The sequence below is a fragment of the Aspergillus saccharolyticus genome (assembly GCF_003184585.1).
Source record: "Aspergillus saccharolyticus JOP 1030-1 unplaced genomic scaffold BP01scaffold_7, whole genome shotgun sequence".
In the NCBI taxonomy this organism is placed as follows: Eukaryota; Fungi; Ascomycota; class Eurotiomycetes; order Eurotiales; family Aspergillaceae; genus Aspergillus; species Aspergillus saccharolyticus.
Genome location: NW_020290617.1, coordinates 99,756 through 111,894, shown reverse-complemented (window position 1 = coordinate 111,894; position 12,139 = coordinate 99,756). Strand labels below are relative to the sequence as shown.

Sequence of the window (12,139 nt, the reverse complement as noted above, 5' to 3'; positions counted from 1 at the left end):
TTTTTTTTTTTTTTTTTTTTTTTTTTTTTACTTTTCCCGGGGTGGGCAGAAGGGGGTATCTATGGGATAATTTTTCGGGTCACGGGCAAAATCACACCGATGCAGCCACGTTCTCTGTACAATCATTGAGCATTTTGACATGGGATCCTTGCTTCATGGGATATAGTCGTAGCGGGTTAACTGATTGCGTCAATTTATTATCATTGGGGTCTCGGCGGGTTCCGCGGATGAGAATGCGGGGACAGGGATCTAGATTCCATGTAGCTGGATAGAGAGTAGAATAAACGAGAAGCCGGCGATTGTTACAGTAACTTGCACAATTACCATGCCTACCGCACAATTACCATGCCTACCCCAGGATTGGGAAAGAATTTGGAGACTCTGGGGTAGGCATGGTAATTGTGCAAGATACTGTAAGGTATTTAAGTAAAATCACCTGGAAGAGCAAGTCTATCCGAGAGAGGGACCACTGGGTCGAGCGTCCCTGTGCTGATTCGTTGACTGCCTCCGTTATCGCCCTCAAGTGGGGACTGAGTGCCTGAGGACTCAGGCTTTTCAGTAACTTATCGCGGGGACTAACTTAGTAGCTTCGATAAGTGAAGGAATAAGAACCTTGAAAAGCTACCAGGCCTCACCATCTTATAAAAGTCTCTCCCCTCCATCATCTGGCATAATTGTCTTCTCCTTCTTCTCCTCCTCCTTATCCTCCCCACGGCCAATGCCACGCCTATCGCTCCTCTCTCCACTCTTAATATCATTCCGACTCCCCCGCCTTGATTGTCGTCAGCTTCCTCTCTTCTCTCCAGCTGCCTCTTTCCTCTCCTCTCCTCTCCCCACCGCTCGCCGCACGTTCCCTCTCTCGCCCCACCGATCACTCCACAGAACTTCAGTCACCATGGCCAACAGTAGCGTGAGCGTGCAGCTGACTGCCCCGAACGGGCGTCAATATGATCAGCCCATCGGTCTGTTCATTAACAACGAGTTTGTCCCGTCTAAGTCGGGCGATAAGCTCGCCTCCATCAACCCTGCGTAAGTTGACCCGCACAGAGGAAGAATTCAATCCGAGCGGGTTCTAACCGCACGCACAGTGATGAGAAGGAGATCGTCTCCGTCTATGCTGCTAACGAGGAGGACGTGGATCTCGCCGTCAAGGCGGCCCGCAAAGCTCTCAAGGATCCGTCCTGGAAGCTGCTGCCTGCGACGGAGCGCGGACATCTGATGCTGAAGTTGGCCGATCTGATCGAGCAGCACCGGGAGACACTTGCCACCATTGAGACATGGGACAACGGTAGGTGTATTCTTGTCGCAGCAAACAGACAGGCGCCGTAGATTAACTGTTACTAGGCAAGCCTTACTCCGTCTCGCTCAACGACGATCTCGGCGAGGTCCTTAGCTGCATCCGGTACTATGCCGGCTGGGCGGACAAGGTCCACGGCCAAACTATCAGCACCACCCCGAACAAATTTGCCTATACTCTCCGTCAGCCGATCGGCGTTGTCGGCCAAATCATTCCCTGGAACTTCCCGCTGGCTATGGCCGCATGGAAGTTGGGCCCCGCTCTAGCCTGCGGTAACACGGTGGTTTTGAAGGCTGCGGAGCAGACTCCACTCAGTGTTCTCTATTTGGCCAAGCTGATCAAGGAGGCGGGCTTCCCCCCCGGTGTGGTAAACATCTTGAACGGCTATGGCCGCGTGGCCGGCAGCCCGTTGGTCACGCACCCTGATGTCGACAAGGTTGCCTTCACGGGCTCCACCTTCACTGGCCGTGAGATCATGAAGCTTGCCGCCGGCACGCTGAAGAATATCACCCTCGAAACCGGCGGCAAGTCTCCGCTCGTGGTGTTTGGGGACGCCGATATCGAGCAAGCCGCCAAGTGGGCCCACACGGGAATCATGTACAACCAGGGCCAGGTGTGTACCGCGACGTCTCGCATCCTGGTCCACGAGTCGGTCTACGACCGATTCGTGTCTCTGTTCACGCAGGAAGTGGCCACTACCAGCAAGGTCGGCGACCCCTTCGCGGACGACACCTTCCAAGGCCCGCAGGTCAGCCAGGCTCAGTACGAGCGGATCCTCTCCTACATCGAAGCCGGCAAGTCCGAGGGCGCGACGCTGGTGGCGGGCGGCGAGCCTCACAAGAATGTGAACGGTAACAAGGGCTTCTTCATCGCCCCGACGGTCTTCACCAACGTCAAGGACCACATGCGCATCTACCGCGAGGAGGTCTTCGGCCCGTTCGTCGTCATCTCCAGCTTCCAGGAGGAAGACGAGGCGGTAAGCCGCGCCAACGACACGACGTATGGTCTGGGCGCCGCCGTCTTCACTCGGGACATTGAGCGCGCCCACCGGGTGGCCTCGGAGATCGAGGCGGGTATGGTGTGGATCAACAGCAGCAACGACAGCGACTTCCGCGTACCGTTCGGCGGCGTCAAGCAGAGCGGTATCGGTCGCGAGCTGGGCGAGTCAGGCCTGGAGGCTTATTCGCAAGTCAAAGCAATCCACGTGAACATGGGCTCGAAGCTTTAGGATGAAAAAAAAGAAGTTAGCCATTCATGAAGCGACGGGATAAAACGAAAACAACTTCACTTACAATCTGTTCTCTACTTCTTTGCCAACTCGGTAGTTTGTTCGTAGGCTCTACAAAGGAGTGCCGTTAGAGGGAAGCGTGCGATGAAGAAGGACATTATCGGGTGGCACAAACGACCTCTCAGTCCAACAAGATGATGATGATGTCTGGATCTTGAGTTGTGGGCTTGCCTGCTTTGCCTTGTGCTACTGCAGCAGCAGCAGCAGCAGCAAAACAGGCAAGCAGCAAAGCACAGCATCTTATGAGCGATAGACCGAAGCAACCATACCAGATCCAGTGGGAGAGAGAGAGAGGGGGGGAGAGATAAGAGAAGTGGCCTGGGGTCAGATTGGCTGGAAGTAGTGTAATGTCTATGCTGAGTTATCTTCCTTTTTTTTTTTCGTTAGGGGTTCTACGGATTGACTTGGACTTAAAGGCATCCGGTCTTTTGATAGTATATACATACAGCCCCAAAGCCCAGTCGTATGCGATGGAGGAACAGTGCAGTTATAGGGCCAACCCGGGATCGGCATGCGAGATCTCATCCAAAAGATACTGAGTGTGACTCTCTAACCAAAGCTGACACCCAGTCCGACCTTACCTGCCTACACATTTCTAGATAACCCACCTCTGCGATTGAAAATCGCAAATGCAAATCCAGCTGCGGCGATCAACCTACCCAGAGAGAACTGGGTATATGTGCATCCAGTACTTTTGCTTTGCATCAACCCGCTTCCCTGGGTGGTGGTGTAGTGTAGTGTTCTTCTTCTTTCGGGGTTATTGGTAGTAGGTGTAGTACAGAATACGAAGTCCGGATCGGAGGAACTGAGAGTGAGTGAGTGGGTTTCCTGGGTTTGCAGTAAATAATTACGTTAAGTTGGTCCAACATCTTCTTGCGTATAAGTATGCATGGATGATGCTTGAAGTGGACTGATGTACATACACTTACTAAGTAAGTAGTATATGCGATTCGCTTCACGAAACATAAGTATTTCCCCTTCGACCTGGCAGAGTCTCCCACTCCTCTTCTCTTATATACACTCTACATGAACATAGTTCTACCCAACCAATCCATTGACACATCCTCCCAAGTCCTCCGTACAACCAGACACACACTAATCTAACATTACTATAGTATTCAGACCCAACCCAACCCAGGTTGAACCCCCTCAAACAATGTAAGTCAAGCGAAAACCCTCGCACTCGGTACTTACGGTAGAACCTCACCGTTTCAATTCCACACGATCCACCTTCCGGTTCGTCCAGAGATAGGGAGCGGGGTTGCGTTCCATGCAGATGCAATGCACGGTGGGAGAAGCAAGGGATACCATTCAACGTCAGAGGAAAACAAAAAAAAGACAGTTCACTCGCGATGGAAGCGAGATGGAGTTTGCAGGTGCATGATACACGAAGACTGTACAGGACAGAAATTGGAATTGCAGACTGCTAATGTATGTGCCAGTAGCATGTGTCTTGTAGAATAGATAAATATCAAGGGATATATACGTAGCAAGTATGTATATATGTATGTATGTATATGGGTATGAAGTGGTGCTAGCACACAACTACCTTACTCTGTTGTACGCCACAACAAGTCAATCAGCGACGAACTCAGCTCTTTTGCTTACATGGGCTTCGTCTTCAACAGTGACTGCTCTCTGCTCTATACTTCACAAGCAAAGCGCTTTCCTGCGCCCTTCACTCGAAGCGGACTGATGGACTGTCTATCCTCTCAGACTTCGAGCGAGAGTCGGTCGGCACTCCCCTCAAAGTAGAAGCGCCTTTCTCTTCTGCGTCCGACAGCTGGTCGACAATCGACTACCTACTCGGGATGCACAGTATACCTTTTACGTGCATCTGCACGTAGAAATCGGCCGAGTGTTTTCGAAATTACATCCTTTCCCGGAATATCGATGCGCATCACCGACATGTCATACATCTTGCCCCAGCGGTTCGTGCGGTTCGTGCTGTCACACCGATAGGTAGGTGGATCGCTAAGCGATGCGGCGGTCAGCATAAGCAAAATAATGAGTTGATCATCGGTTACTGTGATGCTTGAGATTGGATTGTATGCAGCATAGACCAGAGCGCAAGACAGAACTTATATGGAAGGGAATCTCACGTTCCAGGAAAAGACAGACTGGCTGGGGTGGACAACTGGGATGAAGATGCCTGAACTGAAGACTTTCATCCGACGAAGCGATACATGTGTCGTCGATGGCTCACTCGGTCTGAAGAAAACGATCAATATAGGATGATATCCACCATCTCCTCAACATACTGGGTGGTTACATAATTGACTAGTAGCCATTCTATCGAGCATATGACGTCGACATAACAAAGATGGCCCCTGAATTGAATCCCTTCCCACCCTCCCACTCCCTCCTCGCAACATTATCGAGGAGGAATAAATCAATCCGCTGTATATCACCTCCCCCAACATGCCTGAGAACTATACCTCCGAGCTAATGCATGAGATTCCCAAAAAGACACACCAATGACACCCAATCCCGGCCCTAATATCCATCTTGGCAGGTCTTTCATTTGCCACTTTACCCCCCCTCCTCTCTCTTTTCCCCTCGCCATAGGGTACGAATTAGGTACTCATCTGACCGACTCAGAGAGTACCCGCTGCCCCCGAATACTTCCAGCAACAGTATCACAATAATTGTAAGTGATTGAATCGTACCGGCTTGATGTTGGTATGCATGTGAGGATGTCGTGGCAGGATTCGACTGGGGTGGGTTTCGCACTCAATTCAACACAATCAGTGCACTTTTTCACGCTTGCATGCAAATCACCCCGAAAGCAACCTGTAGACAATCTTTTCCAAAAAAAAAATGCCTCTTTTCTTTTCTTCCATTTTCTTTTTTTCTCGTCCTTTCCTCCTTGGAAAAGAGCGTTTCTGCTTGGCGTCGCTGCACTTGATTGGGCAGGTACGTTGTAAGTTGTTTATGCATCCTGCATCTCCGATGGAAGGTATCCCACTATTTTCTGTAGACCCCGGCCTTGGTGGTACAGTACAGTACTTAGTAGTAGATGTGGTCATTCTGACCATGCCACGATTCCAGCATTACGGGCCCCCGATCTGATATTTGAGCCGGCCGATGCAAGTGGGCCTGACTGGATCTGAACCAGTTGGTCATACCGCATTAGGCGTTGTTTGTTCAATCCGTTTTGGTTTCATCTCGAGTTGGGGGGCGGTATGATGACGGTATTATGTATCTTACGTATCGTGATAATACCGATTTCAAACATGTTACGGTTAGCCTCATACCTGACGGACAGGGTATTCATTCGCCTTCCACCACACCCCAAACCCCCCCTCCCCGTCTGAAGTACCATCTGCAGTTGCTGCAACCCCATGTGAGCTGCGTTGTCATGCATGAAGAATTGATCATGTGAGGATGTCTGGACTCCGATGGGCTCCGCCTGTGAATTGCGACTCGCTGCTCAGGTACTTTGGATCATAAGTAGTAGTTTGTAGACATCGAAACTTCAAATGGGAGGAGGGAAAGGGCCCCAGGCTGCACACACTCAGGATCAATCTGATCTCCCAGGACTCGCAACGATCGGAAAATTTCCCTGCCAGAGTATAGTGCTATCGGTGTTGTCTGCTCTGACTAGTGTAGTGTACACCGCATTTTCACTCACTCAACAGCACGGCTCAGTGGTCCACTTTGTATCTGTCTCGAATATCAGTCGGATTTCTCTCCTGCAGGTACTGGCCTGTCCGTTCAACTGCTGCATCGCCGTTGAGCTGGCAGTCAATCCATTCCCCGCCCGGTGCTGGCAAGGAACCACCGCTCATTAAGGTTGCGCCCTTAAGTTTGCCTACTGTGCGCCAGATGACCCAATGTTGGGCCGGCTACTTTGTATGCGCTGCGTCAAGGCTTTTCCCACCCGACGCTCACCCAGAATGACCTCAGCCTGCTTCGCCCTTTTACTGTTTTGGTTCATGATTAGCACCATGACGAGCGACGATCACCCCAGATGGCTTGAGATCAACTTTAGTCCATCCACCGTTGGAACTTCGTGGAGTACTCTGTAATCGAATCCAAGCATTGCATCCACCAGCTGAACATGGCTGTTATTCACAACTAGGACGACTAGAGAAAAAGGCCGGTCCGACCAGCGTCCTAGTCCCAGCAGCCCAGCAGGTGATCCAACCTCTAGCTTAGCGCCGGTCCCCGTCCCGAAGGACCGAGGAACTTCTTTGTGGAATCATCTCAGCTGCTGCTCAACGATTCCACTTATCTTCCACCTTGCCTCTTTGGAGAGGTCCGCCTTTCGCCACCAGACACATGGCGGGACTCTAAATTAACGATGAATATCAGGCCGGAGCCCTGCCCACTCTCATTAGACCGGCCATAACACGGACTGCAGACGCAGGCGACGAATCGGGAAGCAATGCAGGAAAATCACTCATACTTGTTGTGATAACGGCTTTAGGCCAGGCCTTGTACGGATTGATCAAGAGGTCAAGAGTTGAACTATTCCCTCCCGTTATTCTCTCCCCAAGTCCCGTATTTTGGGACCTCGGGGCGGGTATGCCGTGTCCGCATCCATGGAACACACTTTTTTTGTCGAGGATCGAGGGGGGAAAATAATCGCCTTGCTTGCTGTCACGCAGAACTGCTTCAAAGCGCTGGGGGAGCAAGTTACCGCATAGCACAAGCCCAGGGAAAGCAGCCGGGTGATTTCCTATTTGTCCGCTATTATCGGCCCGTCCATGATAGACTCCACCAGGAGCCTTGTTTGGGACAAATTGAGGCGGAACACGGGAAGTCTGCCCGCATCCTGTCACTGTGCACATCTGGGTCTGGGCCGGTAACATGGTGTGACAATTCGCGGCCTGCTCGCCCATCAAACGGCTTTTTGCTGGTGGGTACTTTTCCTTCGTGCTTCAGATGCTCCTCAATTCCAAATCTTTTTCTCTCCCCTGAGAATTGCTTTTTCTTCTGCACCTGAAACCAACTCGGAGTGACCACGTTTGTCACGCCGGGGCTGCCTGAAGCGCGTACAGGTAAAAACTAAGGTAGCTCATAACCCAAGTTGACAGGTGATAGCTCCATTCGGTGGAGACGTACTTGGTGAGGAGTAACCAATAATCTTCCCACTCCAGAAGCCCTGTAAGGGCTCGAACCGCTCAATAATTATGCTTCATGTACCTTTTCGGACCGTTAGAGGCCATAGGCGCGGACGTATGCCTGAATTCCCAAACGTATACACTAATGTTAGGCACGACACGCAGCAGTACCCTGCAACCAGATAGAAACTGCCGGGCCCAGACTCCAGATCCAACCCAGTTGAACTTGATAGATGCACAGTCGAGACAGAAGAACATCTAGTTTGTATTATTTAGTTAGTGGCATAGTGCTAGCAATCGGTCGAGTTTGACGACTGCTTTAGCACGGAAATGGTGGCCCGATGGGCAGTTATCCACGCTCCCTTCTGGCCCTAGGGCCCTAAGTCTGAATTGGGATGGTAGACCCAGCTCGACCCACTGGCCATGAGCTGCTGTAGCCTGGTAGTAACTACTCCGTAGTAAGTGTAGCGGAACAGCAGAAGAAGAAGAAGAAGAAGAAGAAGAAGAAGAAGAAAGAAGAATCATCGTGTTCTCGATGGAGGTTCGTGTGGGGTTCTGTCTTGGCAAGCGTGTCACGCCGAATTGACTAGCCGTCAGTCACACTTGATTTTCCCTCTCTTCCCCTCAGTGCTCTCCCAACACTTATTTTGACAATATCTGTGGCACATATATCCGAAGCTGGTCATAACTTTCCGAAACAGCTCAGACTACGGGTGCTCCCGAAACTGAACTGTCCAAGCCTCCAGCATTCCTTGTTGGTCGATCGTCCAGAATGTCAGACTTCCAGAGATGGACGGTCTCCGAGGTACGCGAATTCAGAATTGGACCTCCTTCGGGCGAATAAAACTGGCCCATGTGGGGTTTGAGACTGACAACATGATTCTCGCTCTTATCTCTCGAATCAGCCGTACATCGACATAGCGGGCACTTTATTGGAGGGTCCTTTTCATGACGAGACTAGGAATGAGTTTCGCTTTGTCGACATATGGGAGCAGAAGTTATACGTTCTGAACCTTGCCGAGGGGCCAGACTCCTTGAGAATTCTGAACACGTCGGCTTCCATTGGGTGTGTGGCTTGTTGGATAGCCTCCCTTACAGGATGTTTTATCAAAATTGGGCTTCGAAACTAATACGCTGGTCGGAGCTGCAGAGTGACCGCCAACATTGCCCACGCCGGAGATCCCCGCAAGGACCAGATCGTCGCAGCCGCCAAACATGGATTTGCCCTGATTGATCGCAACACGGGCGACCTGTCGTATATTCGCAAAGCATGGGACGACCCGGACATGGACCACAGGTAGGTGTCAGAAGTCGGGATCTGCACTACCTAAAGCGTAGAATCTGACTCATCGGCAACGCCATTGAAACAGGATGCGTTTCAACGACGGAGCTGTCGACAGCCATGGGCGATTCTGGGCCGGGGCCATGAACGACCCTAAGATCCAGAAACCTACCAACGAGGGAGTTCTCTTCCGGCTAGATCCTGACTTAAAACTCCATCGGATGGTTGAGCAGCTGACGATACCTAACGGGATCGGCTGGAATCCTGCGGATGACACCATGTACTTGACCGACTCGCCTACTGGTAAAATCTTTGCCTTCGACTTTGACGCCAAAACCGGGGCCATCAGCAATCGCAGAGTTTATTTCGACATTGGCGAACCTAAGGAGCCCGATGGATTCACTATCGATGAGGAAGGCTGCCTCTGGAGTGCCATCTACGGCGGCGGGAAAATCATTCGCATTTCACCGGAAGGCAAGGTGATTGGCGAAGTGCTTCTGCCCACCCGAAACATCACTTGTCCAACGTTTGTCGGGACCGAGCTCTTCATCACGACTGCCAAGGATGATGTCAACGATGAGCAGCTTCCGAATTCTATCCGGTACGGAGGAAGACTTTACCGCGTGGATGTCGGGGTTAGAGGGAAGCCAAAGAATCAATTTCGCTTCCGGGACTAATCTCAGCGGATGATCACCTAACTATAACTTAGTAGTAGCAATTATACTTTGACTGGGAGCCGCTTCGGGTGTAAGCTTGTTGACCTTCATGACTCAATGAGCTCTTGGAAGGGCACACTGGTGGCTCGTACCTTTGGCGTAGAACCAGGGCGAGATTGAGATGCATTTGTAGAGATTTCTGCTATTGAGGCGAACGGGAAGAAGCGATTTCTTTGTCCCCAATGCTCAACGCGGGCGGAGGGCGGGGGATCAGGCACTGGCTGCGATGAAAAGCAGGAGGTTGTGAAACACACAGCTTGATTGGGCTGCATCAATTCAATGCTACCAGATTGCGTAAATAGAACGGGAGAGACACTTGTTTGATGGGTGCAAGAGGTGAGTGATTGATGGGGAAAGGAGAGGGAAAGGGAAGAGATGGGGAAGTTAGTAACAGTTCTACTCGTTTACTCCTTCCATGTGGAGTGTAGGTGAATACCGTACAGTATTCGCAACACCCATTGAAATCCGAGCATTACGGCTCGCGAATGACTAAGGTATGTGGATAGATAGTACTAGTTGAAGTACTCAATTTTGACTTGAATCCCTGAGTCTTGGAATTCACATCGCATATTGCAAAGGTTGTACTATCTACAATCAATCTACGCGAGTGTTTCATACTTTTTGCGGCGCGATCTTGTTCGAGATACGGAGAGTAAACCGACCTTCTAGCACAAGAATCATCGTCCTTTGAAAGGTGGGATTTTCAACGCAAGAGAAGAGTGCTGGGAAGAAGACCAACTTCTTACCACTGCTGGCCGGATATCGGCCGGATGGATCTAGAGTATACATTATGACCAGCACCTCATTTGGCTGGAGAAAACACAAGAGACACTGTAATGAGTTAGGTGACAGTGTGCTTGCTTCTCCAGAAGATGTAGCTAGCATGCAGGTATAGGCAGACGTCGCGGTCAAAGCGTGTTCTCAAATTGAGCTTGCTGGCCAAAGTCGAAAGAGCGCACCGGAGCAAAAAGAGAAAAGAAAAGGTAACTCAAAGAAAATCAAAAGGAACCCAAAGATAAAATCAACAACCGCCAATTGATGACGAGAGTAGAGTAGGGCCTGCCTGAGAGATCTCTCGATTAGATTCTGTTCCCCGTTCCCCGAATTTCTCCCCCATTCTCATCCAAAGTCTATCTGAAGCCCTGAGCTTCGAGCGGAAGGAAGCCAACAGGTGGTGTGAATCTTGTTGCATGCATGTGCAGAAAAGGAGATGCACACGCTACGGCAGTGCCACCAACCATCTAGTAGGATCTAGACGCCGGACGGGACTAGTAGGCGATTCCTGCAGACCGGTCAAGAATTCCATTGTCAGCACTCGATCTGCGCCCTACTCCGTAGATGCAGCTTCCACTACTGCGAGCCATAGCGGAAGCTATTTTCCAGCAAGCCAGTAGGTAGTCGCAGTGATATGCCGAGAATCGAGAGGACTAAGCTTGTCCCCAGCGCGTTAGGTTGAACTGGTCGAGTCTTGTCATGAGTGATAGATAGGTAGCGAGTCTGTAGGTATGACTTGGTAGTGCAAGACTGACTGTACCCCCGATTCACTGTACAGTTCATGCACTTGAAAGGTCACTTCCCCAAGAAAGAGCATGCGCCCGCGCACTGACCGAAGTCTTCCACAGCTGCAGGGCCTGGATATTCCAAGTGCGCTAAACACAGCATGCACAAGTCAAGTGGAGACCTGCGATGCAAGACCCCGTAGGTCCATCCAGACTTCGTTCGTCCCACTGGCCTCGATTTAGCGGCGGACCACAACCGAGATAGGAATGGGATGAGATGAGTTATGTTCCAAAGCTATCTATGTGGGCACTCTTGGTCAGATTGGATGTTCTCGATGATTCTTTGGTGAAATCTTCCATGATGCGCGGTATCAACGGGGAAAATCAGTCCCAGCACGCACACGGTTGAGAGAACGAAGAGAGAGAAGAAAAAAGCAAGGACGCCCAGAACAAAGCCATTATGGACAACCACGGCATATGAAATCTTGACATGACAAAGTACCTGGTGTACATCAACATTTTTGCTCCAGTGTTTCATCGGTTCATTTTCATTTTCATTTTCAATTTTTCTTTCTTCCTTCCAATCTAACCTGACGTGTCCGCCTTTTCTTATCATCTAAGAAGGCTTCTCTCACCGTCTCTTCGAATGACAAACCACTGTACAGCAGTCAGACTCGGAACTGGGGTTCCACTGGTTGTAGGAAATAAATCCATCTGCACAGACTGCATACTAAACAAGTGGCTGCATATTTCCACCATTCTTCTCGTGGCACACATGTTCCCCGACCGAGTGGGCCACCCCCCGCCCCCAAAGAGCGCTCAAAAGTGCTCCCAAAAAAAAAAGGAAAGAAAAAGAAAAAAGAAAAGACAAAAAAAAAAAAAAAAAAAAAAAAAAAAAAAAAAAGAAAAAAAAAAGAAACACACAAGACAAGTACGCATGCCGGAACGCCCTCCGAATAGACCAGACCAGACTGCCTGATACGTATCC

The 12,139-nt window shown here is 50.5% G+C and overlaps 3 protein-coding genes across 3 annotated transcripts; 2 read left to right on the top strand and 1 right to left on the bottom strand.

Annotated features, from left to right (window-relative positions):
- The first annotated feature begins 690 nt into the window (after positions 1-690).
- Positions 691-2,933, top strand: BP01DRAFT_354526 (aldehyde dehydrogenase family protein). The gene is made up of 3 exons (XM_025574449.1): positions 691-1,029; positions 1,089-1,288; positions 1,345-2,933. The coding sequence occupies exons 1-3, from the start codon at positions 896-898 to the stop codon at positions 2,523-2,525; spliced, it is 1,515 nt and encodes a 504-aa protein (XP_025433312.1). The 5' UTR covers positions 691-895; the 3' UTR covers positions 2,526-2,933.
- Positions 2,934-6,638: 3,705 nt separating this feature from the next.
- On the bottom strand, positions 6,639-7,581 carry BP01DRAFT_213428 (uncharacterized protein). Its single transcript, XM_025571094.1, has one exon. The coding sequence runs from the start codon at positions 7,430-7,432 to the stop codon at positions 6,899-6,901; it is 534 nt and encodes a 177-aa protein (XP_025433311.1). The 5' UTR covers positions 7,433-7,581; the 3' UTR covers positions 6,639-6,898.
- A 707-nt stretch (positions 7,582-8,288) lies between these two features.
- BP01DRAFT_354523 (SMP-30/gluconolactonase/LRE family protein) lies at positions 8,289-9,680 on the top strand. The gene is made up of 4 exons (XM_025574448.1): positions 8,289-8,459; positions 8,560-8,720; positions 8,805-8,951; positions 9,025-9,680. The coding sequence occupies exons 1-4, from the start codon at positions 8,427-8,429 to the stop codon at positions 9,611-9,613; spliced, it is 930 nt and encodes a 309-aa protein (XP_025433310.1). The 5' UTR covers positions 8,289-8,426; the 3' UTR covers positions 9,614-9,680.
- The last annotated feature ends 2,459 nt before the right edge of the window (positions 9,681-12,139 follow it).